The sequence below is a fragment of the Aulostomus chinensis genome, chromosome 5 (genome assembly GCF_037954235.1).
Source record: "Aulostomus chinensis isolate RoL2024-O1b breed Wild chromosome 5, RoL_Achi_v1.0, whole genome shotgun sequence".
Classification (NCBI taxonomy): Eukaryota; Metazoa; Chordata; class Actinopteri; order Syngnathiformes; family Aulostomidae; genus Aulostomus; species Aulostomus chinensis.
This window is the reverse complement of record NC_141324.1, coordinates 9,127,628-9,141,921: the sequence shown is the minus strand read 5'-3', so window position 1 is coordinate 9,141,921 and position 14,294 is coordinate 9,127,628. Positions and strand designations below refer to the sequence as shown.

At 47.6% G+C, this 14,294-nt stretch overlaps 1 protein-coding gene across 5 annotated transcripts; it reads left to right on the top strand.

The window, feature by feature from the left end:
• The first annotated feature begins 4,802 nt into the window (after positions 1 to 4,802).
• On the top strand, positions 4,803 to 14,007 carry LOC147261104 (ETS-related transcription factor Elf-1-like). Of its 5 annotated transcripts, none has more exons than XM_086202975.1 (8): positions 4,803 to 5,055; positions 7,055 to 7,455; positions 7,595 to 7,721; positions 9,397 to 9,498; positions 10,821 to 10,976; positions 11,063 to 11,137; positions 11,708 to 11,903; positions 11,990 to 14,007. In XM_086202975.1, the coding sequence occupies exons 2-8, from the start codon at positions 7,396 to 7,398 to the stop codon at positions 12,582 to 12,584; spliced, it is 1,311 nt and encodes a 436-aa protein (XP_086059101.1). In that variant the 5' UTR covers positions 4,803 to 5,055; positions 7,055 to 7,395; the 3' UTR covers positions 12,585 to 14,007. The 5 variants fall into 5 exon arrangements, with proteins under 5 accessions (XP_086059101.1, XP_086059100.1, XP_086059102.1 ...); XM_086202974.1 differs by lacking the exon at positions 4,803 to 5,055 and adding an exon at positions 5,971 to 6,451; XM_086202976.1 differs by lacking the exon at positions 4,803 to 5,055 and adding an exon at positions 6,592 to 6,660.
• The last annotated feature ends 287 nt before the right edge of the window (positions 14,008 to 14,294 follow it).

The window sequence follows — 14,294 nt, the reverse complement described above, 5'->3', positions numbered from 1 at the left end:
ACACAACACTTGCGTTTGAATGGTAACGGTCAGCTGGTCAGTTCCTGCTGCTTGGAGTCTGAGGGTCAACCTGCATTCGCGCTACTGTGCAGAAATGTGCATCTGTACTTGCTGCCTGTGAGTTAGAGGAAAATGTCAGTATGAAGCTACAACGTGCCAGTTGGCTGATCTTAGCGTGTAGCGGGACATGCGAGGAGACGGCACATAACCTGCCCAAAAACACAAACGCAGCGTGATGAGAGCTAAGGTGGCGCTAGCTAGCTAATACAGGCTAATGCTAAAGCTTTAGCCCTGACAAGGTTGGAAGGGAAACAAGGGTGCAGTTTGACAGCGTCTATTTGTATTTCTACTGCTCTGAAATACAGGAAAATAAATCTGTGGTTTCTCACCTGATTACTAGGAATATACGTAGAGTACTAACAACCTGGAGCTGAACAAGTTCATGGCTCACTATGAATTTAAGCTGTGGATGATGAGTGTGTGTCAACTGCAGAGTTCCATGGCGTCTGTCTCATCCCTGCTAATGTGATGTCTCTGCAAACAGCTTGAAAGAATTTCTTCCAGTTTTACAGAAACGTCCATCCAAAGATGAAGAGAGAAGATTTTGATTGGCTTTGAATTTTGCTGATCCCAGAGAGTTTGCAGCGTCCCACTGAAGGGAAAATTCTCAGCCTCACTCTGTTTTGAACCGTGGTTAGAATGAATGCTAAGCTATGCTAACTAGCCAAAGAAATCCATTTCTCTGAAGCGACAGCTTGTATTCCCACCCCATGTTGATCTCCCTGCTGGTGCAAACATACATGACATGGAACGGGTTCACATTTCCTGTCTTCCAACATGCAGCTCCCCACTTTTGGTAGTTAAAGTCACTTTTTATTGTTTTTGGGAGCTGGAAAAAAAAAAGATGCGGCAGATGGATGTCGGAATTTTTTTTTTTTTTTTAAGAAGCTCCGTTTAATGTTAAAAATTTATGGGGCTCTTGTTCTTGTGCACTCAACAAACATTGGACTTCCATTACAACTGCCTTGAAGTTGGAGGTGCAACACTGAGGATGTATGTCTCTGTGTACATCAAGAAAAACACGGAGTACATTTGGAAACTGCAGACCCACACATACCAGCGCGCACAGTTTGTCTTCTCCTCCCCAGAGCGGAGAGTTACACACGCTGAGTGCAGCTGGGTTGGAGGGCTGGTAGTTTGGGGTTTCTGGTCTCAGGGGTTGGGGTGTGAACAAACCTGGTTTTGGCTTGTCTTCGCTCTCATTCTCCAAACATCCTTTCACATTTTTCTACCTTGGCAAACCCTCCATTTTTACGCAGCTCAATCTGCAGAACATTTCCAGCAAACTGCATTAAGAAACAGCAGCAGCAACTTCTGGTGCACGAGAACTGCATGGCAGGCATCGCTGTGCAGCGTCTTAACCTCTGACGCCTTTCAGCAGATACCGACGCAGCTTCGTACAGCTGACCCGGCTCGCTTCTCTGTCTTTTGATCTCTTCTGAGTACACTAACAGAAAGGTAATAATTTAAAAGCACATGCACAGTTCATGAGGTGGGAGATGTGCTGGCTTCCTTCTTAGTTTTTGAATATTTATTCTGTATTGACGGCACAAAAAAAAGCGCTCTGAGTCTAACATTTGGGAAGAGCAAAGAAAATATGCTTTCATTATGAGTGTGAAAGTGTGTTGCCTGCATGCAGCACAGCCGCTGGAAACACTTCAAGGGAAAAAATTGCTGAACCGAGCTCAAACAAGATCCTCACACTGCCTACAAGAACACAAAACAAAAAGGTATGCAAGCTGGATTCCTGCTATCGGTGCAAGCGCCTGTACGTGTAAACGCCGAGGCCTGCGCACACCAGAGTCTGAGAATATCTTGCATTTTTGTCCAGTTTGATCGTCACATCCTGTGGGTTTTCACACTTCGAGGAATGGTTAATAAATGCGGCAACTCATTACTCACTTTAACAGAGGCGCATACGTCACTCAAGCGTGGACCCACAAACACAACACAGCAAAAGGAACTGCTAGTCGGTCCTGGCGAGGAGTGTCTCCTTCGTCCATTTCTCCAAGAGTTCCACACCTCTGACTGTCCAGCGATGCGCCCCGCCCTGCGAGGAAAATCTATGTGACAGGAGGACAGGCTGAGCAACCGTTCGTTAGCTCCTGAGCAGTTTGTTCAGGGCCAAATCCAGCAAAGATCAACACGTAGAACAGTTCAGATCAGGTCAGTGTCCTTGCAGAGCGTCCAAACTAAGAATTGTCCGGAACTAAATTCACACTGATTATTGTCTTGGTTCATCGATGAATCATTTGAAGAAGAAAAGGTTTTAAACTGTGACAAATACTGAAGCAGTTATAAAGTAGTTGCCCTCAAATGTACCTTTGATGGATTGCTTAAAGTGTTTGACTGTGTGAGTTGGTTGAATTTTTACCACCTAACCCTCCAAAGGTAACCGTATGCAAACCGTGAGTTTTTCCAGTGTCCTGTCACCCAAGCTGTAGGTAGAAGGCTGGTAATGCAATGAAGTGTCAAACATTTATGATCCAAACACCAAGACACGACTCTCTGTCTCTCCATGACTCCACTGCAAAGTTTAGTATCTGCTCCTAAATGAGTCCCTCCAACTTCCAGGGTTTTTTTTTTTTTTTTAAATCTGTTACAACAAAAGTGTTTCAGATCTCTCAGTAAACTTTTGAAAAAAAAAAAAAAGTTTCTGCGGAAGGGAGTGTTACAACTGGGATACGATTACCAAGGCTGACCACACACTGCTGTGAACGCTGGGAAAAACAAAGCCAGAGCGCAGTCACTTCACTTACTGCGGTTGGCCTAGGTACTGGCTTGGATTTTGTAGTCGCTGCAACTTTGTAACTCCCTTTTTTTTTTTCCTTTTCTCAGAAATGGAACGCAATTTAATCAGAACTCTCTGTCACAAGACAAAACAGATGTCACTAAGTCCAGTGTTGCCTGGGCTGTGACTGAATGTGTTCTTTCATCAGAGTGAGAAGGAGCTTGATGCCATGCACGGATCTTAGACGGGTTTAATATAAAGTTGCAGCCCGTTAGCTTAGCATAGCAGCAGTTTCCCCTGTGACCTCAGTCAGTGCCTGACTTGTCTGTAGCACCATCAAGAGGCGAACAAGTGCGGTTCAGATAGAAGTGTGAGGACTATCAGGGGACGAAAGCTCCAAAATGTGTTAAAAAGGTGGTACAGTACGTTAGATTTCTGCTGCAAAACTGACACTCATCAACTTCTTGTGAACTTTGTGACTAATAGCAAACTAAGATTATAATGTTTATAATCTTAGCCTTATAATATAACCCATTAAACCTGCTGAACACCAACCTGCAGGCACCGTGAGAACGTTAGCATGCTGATGTAGCTGAGGCACCTTTGCCCCGCTGCAGCCTCATGTCTGCGTCTCCTCCCCCTCCGACAAACGAGGCCCTGCCACAAACATAAATTAACCGCCAACTGTTCTGATCTCTTCTTTCAGTCTTATTCAGGAACAACTGTCAGAAAATTTGCTGCCTATAGACTCTTAAAATACAAAGAGATGTTGCTTTTTAGACAGGAAGTGATTCACTGATTAATTGTTCAAATAATCAGCTCATTAATTTAGCAGAAGAATAATAAATAGTTGCAGCCTTAAAGAAAAAAAACACCATAGAAAACAAGTTATCAAGTCATCAGTCTTGACTTAAGGTGTCTAGAAGTGACGGTGGTCGGCTGTGGATACGCGTTCAGGTTTGGGGCTCGTTGCATGACCTCAAGTAATGGGTTCTTTCCCAGTAGGAGCTTCACCCTCTCTCACATGCTCACCATCATAGAAGTCTTGTGGGACTCAACCTGATACTTGAGCAAGGCCAGCACATTCTTGCAGCAGCTGCTGTTGAAGCAGAGGCTTGATTTATTCTGTTTTATCCCTGTTTGAACCAGATGAAAGGTAAAGTGATCTTGAATTATGCTGCTGCTGCTCGTACATATTTCAAAGATATAGATGTTAAGAGTCTCAAACCTGAAGTGACTCGACAGCTTTTCCACTCATGGATCAACTCAGATAATCTGGATCATAAAGAACATGAAAGTGCGTGTTTATCTGCACGGTATATCTGCGTGCATGTGACAGTCGAGCACGGCGTAGGTGCAGCACGCAGCAGGGTAGTTACGCAACTCTTACAGTCGAGATGATAAACAGAGAGGCAGGTCCGGCTGCTGGGGGTCCCGTCCCCCTGAAAGAGCAGACGATAGCCAAGAAAGAGTGATGAGAGGGATCCCCCCCCCCCCCCCCGCAAGTCCACGAGCCCCTGGGATGGATGGTCACACAGAGTTTCTCTATTCCACACTTCATTAAAAAAAAGGAGGGAGGAGGCAGAGAGGAAGGAAATGAAAGGATGAATCTGACGAGTTGCTCAGGGTGTAAGTGCAGACTTTTGCCACCAGAGAGTGAGAGGGACTGTGAGAAGGGCCGTCGCTCCGTGTGTGTGTGTGTGTGTGTGTGTGTGTGTGTGTGTGTGTGTCTGCCTGCCTGGTTTTCTGTCAGTATGTTCTTTAGTCTTTTGGTCGGTGGCTTTAACAACACGTGCGACCTCAGATGATGATGTCGCTGACGGGATCCTCTGGCCCTCCTCCGGCCCTCCTCCTGTAAACCATGTGGCTGTTTGCGTATCGGTTGCGCGGCTCTCAGCTTTACATTGCAAATACACCCATGTTTACATTTGCTCCACACAGACAATGGTCACCATGGGTTACCTTGACTCACAACACAGGTAACCAATCGAAACCCACAGGAGGCACCCAAGGGGGGGAGGGAGAAAAGGAGGAAGAGAGGAGTGACAAGGACTGAGGGGACTGGGCAAAATCACCGTGATCTGAACTGATCCACAACCTGTGAATTGCTCTTCTTGGACAAGTTGCAAAAGGAAACTGATCCCAGGCCTGCAGGCGGACGAAGGTGCCAGGAGGGATGAGTGTAATTTCCGTTTCTCCTGCGGATCCTCCCGCCAGCTGCTGTCCTGCCACATACACACTCACACACACACTGGAAACACCAGGTAAACCCTCCGTTTGTTATTTCACTGAACAGGCCTGCTGCTAATCGCTGCCTTGACACATGCTGTCGAGCAGGGAGGAGAAAAGAAGGAGTGCTTACTTGATGTTTGGGTGGCGGTACGCTGCATGACACGTGCTGAAGGGAAAGTGAAAGCAGTTTTTCCGAGCGTGAACTTCCAGGGATCGTTTCTAAAGAATACGCAACTGTGTGACGGCAGAACCACACACACTTATGAGCACCAGGAATGTTGCAAAAATAGAAGTGTTGCAACCTCCGCCGCTGCTCCCTGAATCCCAATCTCTCACTTTCCATGCACACCCCATTTCTCTGTGTTCGTTTAACAAGGCCCGCATACAGCCAGCAACAAGAGGGTCTTATCAGCTGCTCCCTCTCTCGCCATACTGTTATCAGCCTGGCCTAGTTCTCACACACACACACACACACACACACTAACCGGGGAATGAATGTTACGGGGTCTTATCAGTGTCTCGAGGGGCCTGGCAGCCCCTTCACAAATCCTGGAGTCGAGGACACAGAGACAAACCTATGTGACCAGAGTACTGATGAACGACGACTCTGGGCTGCTGAGACCCCCTGCAGGAAGGCGGGAACATCCTGATGCCAGACCAGCAAGAGGATGGAGAAATGAGAGACACACAAACATATCATCTTGATTAATTCTGCCAAAAACAAAACAAAAAGGCGGGCTGCACGCTTCATCTTTTGTGGTGGGCTCCCTGTGGCGGACAGCAAGCACCTGGCCACACACCGTCACACCTGGAGCCTGACTCTCAGGTTGGCAAATGTAAAGCAGGTCTTTACATCCTGAGCAGGTGAGCGGCAACCACGTTGGTTCAGCTCCTTAGAAACTGAGATTTTATGTCACCGACTCAACGTTTCTGTGCTTGTAGTCTTAAAAATGCCACTTTCTCCACCTTCATGTGAGGAAAAAAAAAAAGATGACATTACGTTTGTGTCCGTCAGGAACTGTTAAACGGCAAACAACTGAGAACACATCAGAGGAAGTAGAGAGAGAGAGAGAGAGAGAGAGAAGCTGCTACTGGCAGAGATGTTGGCAGAGGTTTGGCTCTGGCTCAGGAAGTGGAGCCTCCTAACTGAGCTGTGCTTCCTGTGTGATAACTGTCCAAAATATGTTGGGCCTTGATCTCTCACACACACACACACACACACACACACACACACACACACACACACACACACACACACACACACACTCTCTCTCCCCCTCCCCTTTAGCAACATTCAGGAACTACGCAGCTACTAGGGCTGCTTCAACGTAACTTATGATTAATGAGATTCGGGTCTGATAAAAAGTCACTCTCAACTGTTTCTGGTTCCTGTCGCCACACAAAACCTGCTGGCGAGACCTTCACCAGGTAGGAGCTCACGTAGGTGCAGGTGCGCTCGTACAAACAGCTGCTATTTGACGCTTGCAAGCAGGACGGAACTGAAACGCTGTCCAGGCAGCGGTTAGCTAACTTCAGCTAACACGGGGAACAGAGGGAAGGGGATGGTCTCGGGACTCGGGGAGTGAGAGGAGAGACGGGAGCGGTGCCAGGGAACGAAGACGGCCGAAGAATGAGAAGTGAGAGAGGGGAGGCTGGGAGGAGGAGCAGCTCGTTATCTGTTGTTCTGAACACCGTTGTTTTGTAAGGAATGTGCATGTAATGGCCCTGAAACCTTGAGCAAAGACATGATGTTTCAAGTTTAACAGCAGCACCCTCCCAACTACCACACACACGCACACACACACACACACACACACCGCTTCCTTCCTGTTGCTGCTGTGGCCTCTTTTAGAGGCGAGATACGAGCAGAAGCGTCAGCGAGATGGAGGCGTACGCTCTCAGAGTAACGAGCCTCTCGGCAGGTTTCTTTATCTGGATGTTTCATTAAAAACCCTTTCTGAGAGTCTGACTTCTAACAGCCCCCCCCGCCCCCCCGCCATCATGTGTTCATGTCTCTGTTCTTTTCGGCAGGTTCAGCCTGACCACAGGACAATTTTACAACCCCCACTTCCTCATCGACGCAGAGAGACTGAGCGCTGTTTCCTGTGACATCGTTGCAGCCATGGTCAATTAGAGCGCTCACACACTGAATGGAAGGACGCCGTCTTCACCGCCTCCCAGGGTGACGCTCCCGTCTGATCGACCAGCAGACCAGGACGGACAGGACCGCTTCCCTCCAAAACCTGGATCTGTCTGGACACAAACACGCACAGGTCTTAACAGTCTTCAGAGGACTGCTGGGATGTGGTTGCCCTGTAGTTAGATTTGTGTGTGTGTGTTTGTGTGTGTGTGTGTGCGTGCGATAATCAGCCATGTTCCAGCAGTCAGAGCTCATCTTTGATTTCGCCAGCGACCATGTTAACCTGTCAGCGGTGAGTAACGTGGAGCCGTGTTTAATTTGCAGTTGATATGATGAAACAGAGTTCCCATGTCGTGACACACACACACACACACACCAGAGGAGCGCCACCCAACGCTTCAATTTGATTTAATTCCTTGTATGTGTTGCAGTTTGGGGGTCACTCAGATTTCCCCTCCGTGATTGTGGAGCAGGTTCCCCATCAACACCTGCTCTCATATTCAGGACTTTCCTGTGAACAGCCACAGTTGGAGGGTGATCACCTGCAGCTGCTCAAAGGTTCTCTCTCTCTCTCTCTCTCTCTCACACACACACAGTGCCTTTTTTTAAAGGCCGTTCTTCAAATCTTAATAAAAACCTCACTCAGGTATCAAAGAGTCTCGCCCTGCACATGCGCACTGGACATCTCCTCGCACATGGACCACCCTTCAGAGGATTTCAGGAAGTGGAGCAAAACATTCCTGGCTCGAGTCTGGGAAAGACAGTTCATAATTCATATTAAGATGTAGACGTGGTCGAACCCGGCTGCAGCACGTAGGCTTTAGCTTGTTCCTCGCCGGTACCGGAGGTTAAAAGTAAGTTCGATGGCTGTATTGGGTCGTTTTACCTGCATCTCTCCGGTCGGAGGGAGCAGCTGAAGTTGGGCATGGCGAGGCTCGGTCACCGCTAGCTCCAGGGACTCTCGGGCACTTTTTACCCCGCCGCTTCAGGGCAGCCCCCCACCCGGTGTCTCCCCTTTACACGCGGCCGTTGGTTTGATTGGTCGCTCGCTGCGTTTTAGGCGGCCAAAGGAAAAAAGAAAAGAAAAGAAAGTGTTGGTGTGCTCGCGACAGACAGCTGTTGTTAGCTTCGTTAGCAGATGGGCTCAGGCTGACTAGCAGCTCGCTGTCCGTGAACGTCACACGGGCAGATGCGCGGAAGGCGATCCAGTCGGTCGGTGGTTTGGTGATTGGGTGATGATTCCAGGTGTGTGCGTGCGAGCGTGTGCTGCTTGTGACACAAGCTCACAGCTGCACACACACTTGTTTGTGTGGCGGTTACGTGAGCAGTGACGTCACATATTGTCTCGTGGTGTTTAGAGTGTTGTATAGATAATAACCGCCCCCCCCCTCAAAAAAACCCCATAACATAATCGTAGCTGCTGGTGAGATACAGGAACGAGCGTTTCCCCAACCAGGTAGCTTTTATTTTATTTTGCATTATTTTGAATCTTTAGATGCTTGTTTCCTCTTCTCAGTTTATGATTATATGCTGTAACATTCATGTTTACTTGATGTGTTTTATCCTTGGACGTAGTGGTCAGACACTACTGCCTCTGGCTGTTGCACCAAATTAAATACTTGAGCCAATGTGGAGATGAGATGGAGCCTGTAGGAGCCTCGGTGAGCTGCTGCTCAGAATATTTACTACAAGGCAGACATTCAGGAGGCGGGCACATCAGCGTCAAAGAGCAAACGCAGAAATAGCCCACACATGGAGGAGGGAAAATTCCCAGAATACGGCAGAAGAAGCCGTTTACCAGCTGATCTGTTCAAAATGCCTGTCCACGATGCGCAGTGCGTCCCGTCAACCAATGAGATCTGAGTCTTTGACTTCTGGAGTTTCCCAGGAAGACACAAGAAAACCCTGAATAGATTCAACATTGATTTATTATTCAGATTCGTGGCTTACAGACAAACTCAGGAGATGAAGGTTTGTGCACTGACCACACCTCAAGCAGTAGAAATGCCTTCAACGTGTCAATGCAATTGTTAAACACCTCCAACACCATAAATGTCACACATGTGAATTCGCTGTTGTATTTGGATGGCGAGAGAAACCTTCGAGATGCTCATCAGGAATCTAGATTTGTTAATGATGGAATCGTGATTGTTCTGTGCTGGGTGGTCCTCCCTCTGAGGGCCTCCCTCACCTGCCTGGGCCTGAGTTTCCTGTGTTGCTCTCTGGTCTGCAGTGGAACCATGTGAAGACAAAGACACCATGGAAACGCTCGTTGCCACTGACTCGCTGCTCACCATGGACTGCGCTGACGCCCTCTCGCTGGATGAGCACTACTGTAAGCTCACACATCACTAGTTCACGCTACTCTTGTGCGAGGAGGGCCGATAGCAGATGTGAAGGGCAGATGCTGCAATGATAAAGCAGAACAGGAAGAGCTGATAGGTGCCGCTGGAGTCGCAAAGCCACACTTCACCCAAAAAAGGGAAGTGAAATCTGCTGCCGCTTGAAGGTACCAAGTACAGACAACAGCAAATCTGTCAAAAATACCGGGAGACGAGTGCGTCTTCTGATAGAGTTCACGCTGTTTCTCTCTCAGCCACGTGCTCAGTCGTTCAAACCAAATGTTGGTGGGTTGGTGAGCACGCGGCTGAATGGAGGAGGTGTGGCTTGTTACCAGAAGGTGCGAGTTGAGAGTTTGTTCTCAAGCATTTGTTGTTAGTCTCCATGAACCTCTGGCTTCATGGGCGTCGCTGGCTCTTTCTGCAGTCTGGAGTCCCAAAGAAGCGATGCAGGAAGGAAAAAGCACGCTTGTGAGCTCCAGACAACGATTGGTGAGGATGTGAAGGGTAAAATTCAGTCCCTGGGGGAACTATCACTGAAAGACAACTACTGGATATTTTCTTACATATCCATGTGGAACATCAATCATTTATTTATCAAAGAACTTTCAGAAAAAGTGCTGTTTTCAATAACTGACAAGTGAATGCATGTCGTCGCCTCAAGTCCTCTACTTATTCAAAATGTTTTGATAACCTTGTGGTTTTTGTTTGACTTCATCAGCCATGCAGCAACAGCAGCTTGTTCCCATCATTCCAGTCTTGCTGGTAAACATGGAGTCAATGACTGGGATAGATGTCACTGAAATATTTGAGTTTAGGAGTCAAGTGAACAGCGTTAGCTGAGGCAAGAGCACGGAGGCAGCAGAGGTCGCTGCAGCTGGAGATGCCTCGGCGCCTCACGCCGATCTGACGGTTCGTCTCCGTCTCTCCTGCCGTGTTCACCAGGACTCTGAGCGGCCTGTGGTGGCAGCCGCCGAATCTCAGACAGTAAATCTGTCACAGTTGAAGAGTAACTTCAACATCCACAGTGTGTTGTTTTTTCACTTTTGAAATTATACTCAGTTCCCCTTAATCTGTTCAAACACTGTCTCAGCAGCAACAACACACACACACACACACACACACACACACACACACACGTAAATTGGTGATCTGTGTCATAGACCCTGCTGGAGCCCAGCCTCGGTCGAGCTCTAACCCGAACGTAAAGATGCCCCAGTCAGACCTCCCGCTGCTCCTCATCTTGATGCAGGATGTTATTTTCAGACTGGGCACTGGGCTGCTCTCTCCCATTAAGTCTCTTTATGCCCCCCTGCAGCCCAGACCTTCCTGCCAACGCTGGGTGACGTCATCACTCCTCCAGCTACTCAGGTGACTCTGTCAGCAGAGGGGATTGTGGGAGCTGTTGACGAGCCACAATGGCATTCATTGCACACAAAGAAACCGGCGGCGCAGCTGCAGTCCAAGAAGAAAGGTCAGCACCTGTCAGTCGTCAGCTCCTGGGGAAGGTGATTACTGCTGATGTCACCCGCTGAATTACTTTGTTCTTGAACCACTCAGGTAGAAAATCTCGACATCGAAGGGCTGAGTCTCCTACACCAGACATCATCGTGAAGAAGGACAAGTATAACAAAGGTATGTGTGATCAGGGGAGCTGTGCAGTGTGTCACAGTACTTGTTTTGGTAGTACTGCATTGATGTTCCTAATATTGACATCATATCCCAGTGTAGTGTGATAAGGCTGTGACCTGGATTGTGTGTTACGGGAGCTTCGGTGTCTCCACGAACGGGGTTCAGCTGTTAAACTCACCAGAGATCATTCTCATATTTCCTTGTATCCATTTTGAATGGAATAATGGATAAAGTGGTGTTTGTGTGATGAGCACCACACCGGTGGAGCGCCGTCAGTGCATTTACAGCTCTTAATTGACGTTTTCAGTAAACGATTTAAAACAATACATATCGCATCATCTCATAATATATCGAGGAAAAAAATCAGGGCCTGAGCCACGTGACACGTCCCCTGATACAGTGATAGTCATCTGTTTTTATTTCGTGGAAAAAAACCCAACATGCCACTGTAGGAATGGGACCAGTCACTGCAGCAGAAGTCTCCTCATGCTGTGGTGTTCCCTTGTCTTCCTGTGTGTGTGTGTGTGTGTGTGTGTGTGTGTGTGTGTGTGTGTGTGTGTGTGTGTGTGACAGGAGGAAACACACTGTACCTGTGGCAGTTCCTGATGGAGTTGCTGCAGGACAGGCACGTGTGCCCCCGCTACATCAAATGGACAAACCCCCACGCTGGCATCTTCAAGCTGGTCAACTCCAAGGCTGTCGCCAGACTGTGGGGCAAACACAAGAACAAGCCAGACATGAACTATGAGACCATGGGCAGAGCGCTCAGGTGCGGTACCAGGTAGAGCCGTCACAACGGGCTCTCAGCAGAATGTGTGGTCCTCGTGTTAACCCTGCACCCATGTGTCCGTGCAGGTACTACTACCAGAGAGGCATCCTGAACAAGGTCGAGGGCCAGCGGCTGGTCTACCAGTTCACCTCACTTCCCAAAGACATGATTTACATCACGGACGGGGACGGCGCCAAAGAAGACCACAACGACAATAGCGGAAATGATGAAGATGTGAGTGAGGACTCGGACGACAGCACGATATCTTCCAGTTGCCCATCGGTGGAGGAAGAGGAAGCCATCCCACCAGAGAAGAAGACATCATTTAGTTCTGTCCAAGCCCTGGTGACCCAGCGGACCCGACCGCCTCCCAGACTCTCCGGCCAACGTGACACTGTCCTGCGGCCTGCCAGCAGCAGCCTGATCCAGGAGCAGCATTTGCCAATCGTGTCCGCTGAGATGCTGCGCACCCTTCAGAACCTGCAGAAGGTCCAGTCGCTGCAGCCCGCCGGCCACGCCTCAGTCTTCAAAACTGCTCAGCTGCTGGGGAGCATGTGCAAGCAACAGGCATCAGCTGACATTCAGGCTGCACCGGTGTCACCTGAGAAGTCCCACCCTGCACAGACAATCCCACAGGTGGAGACACCGCATCTGGTGCCACTTACTGGTGCTGACCAGTGAAACACACGGGCACACACTCGCCAGAACAGTTGCAGAGCTGCTGTCGCTGCAATGTCCCAAGTGTCTTAAGAGTGGGTGTATTTTTGTATTTTGTACAGAAATCCTGAATTGATATCTATAAACATTCCGAGCTTGGATTGGCACGAACCAAAATCTCAGATAGCAGTTAGCATAGCAAGCAAACGCTGACTGAAAGAGTTCTTTATCCCAGCCTTCTTTTTTTTTTAAATTTCTCTCAGTCCTGCGAGACACCAAAGACAAACATGCACTGGATTCTGCAGCACCTGTGCACCTGCTGCAGACGCACCCTCTCCTTGCACTTCAGCTCCATTCTCATGAACCTGCTCATCTATCGGCACACTGTACTTCTCTGCCTTTACTCACTCCATTTCCCAACTCCTTTGTCTATTTTTTATGAAACTATCTCATGCTGAATCATTCCTCTGCCTTGAAGACGACTTGCACTAATGTTTACCCCTGCTGTACGCTCCTTCTTAAGTGCCTGAAGATCTGAGTCCATCCTGTCTCTGCTTCCTCTGTTTTCTGGTAATCGTGAGGTCACTAAGGGAAAACATTCCATCTTATTTTTGTTGTCAGATTACTGAGTTTTGTTTGTGTTATGAATTGTTGTAAACAAGGGATCACTGTCAGTTGTAGGATAGTAACTTAGCACTGCTGATGTTTATAAGTGATGCGAACGTTTTTGTTGACAATCACCAGTGAAATGGTCTTATAGCCTTTGCCTCCTGTAAAGTTGCACCGCTACTATAAAGCCTTTCAGCAATGCACTCTTTATGTTGAGACTTATAGAAATGCTTACATAGACATCTTTATGTACCGTGTGTGTTATGATAAACTGTACGTCTGTGAACATGCTTGACTTGTGCCTTGTTGCCATTTTCTCCCTCAGGTCCGTAAAAATGTTGTTTTGCTGTACAGACGATGATGTACTCTATGCAAAGAGTAAAACGGCTTACCCTTTTATGATGAAGTCATGTTGAGTTGAATTTAATTTTGGTTTTATACACAGTAGAGCTCCAGCCTTCAAAGCCCATGAATTTCCCTCCGCATGAGAGGTGAGTTGAGGGATGCGGGCTGGTGCGGTCGCCTTAGTCAGGAGATGTCACGACTGTGCCTTCACCCCAGGGAACCTCATGCAAAGCTGTTTTTTTACTTTGAGTCCCAACGTTCATTTGAAATCCCCTCTTTTTGCCGTATCTTGTGGTCTCTTGATACTGGAAGTTTTAGTGACATGAATTGGAAAGATTTTAGCAGAGGGAGGGATGAAGCTTCTGTTGCTTAATCTGGTGTGTTTTCCTTAATGCAGTCCAGAGGTTGCAAAGATTATGTTCTACTATACGAAATAAAAGTAATCTTTTCATTGTCTGTGCATAATTCTTCCTGGTGCTTTCATGAATGAGACGTATGTCACTACTGTGAATAAACAGTGAAATTATATTTGAAGTACTTCAGAAATGTACACTTGCTTCTTACGCTGCTCTATTTTATGTTATTCAGTATGTTATTTTATAATTACCATAACACATTTCCAGGGGAATGCTGTTTTCTTTTATATACTGGGAATTTTTCAGATAAGGATTTTATTTACGAGACATGTTCATAGATTGTTATAGAGAAATTTGGGAAAGTAGAAATATTCCCAAGCCTTTAGAAGGTGGGGAAAAACACAGAAATTTATAGAATCTTTGG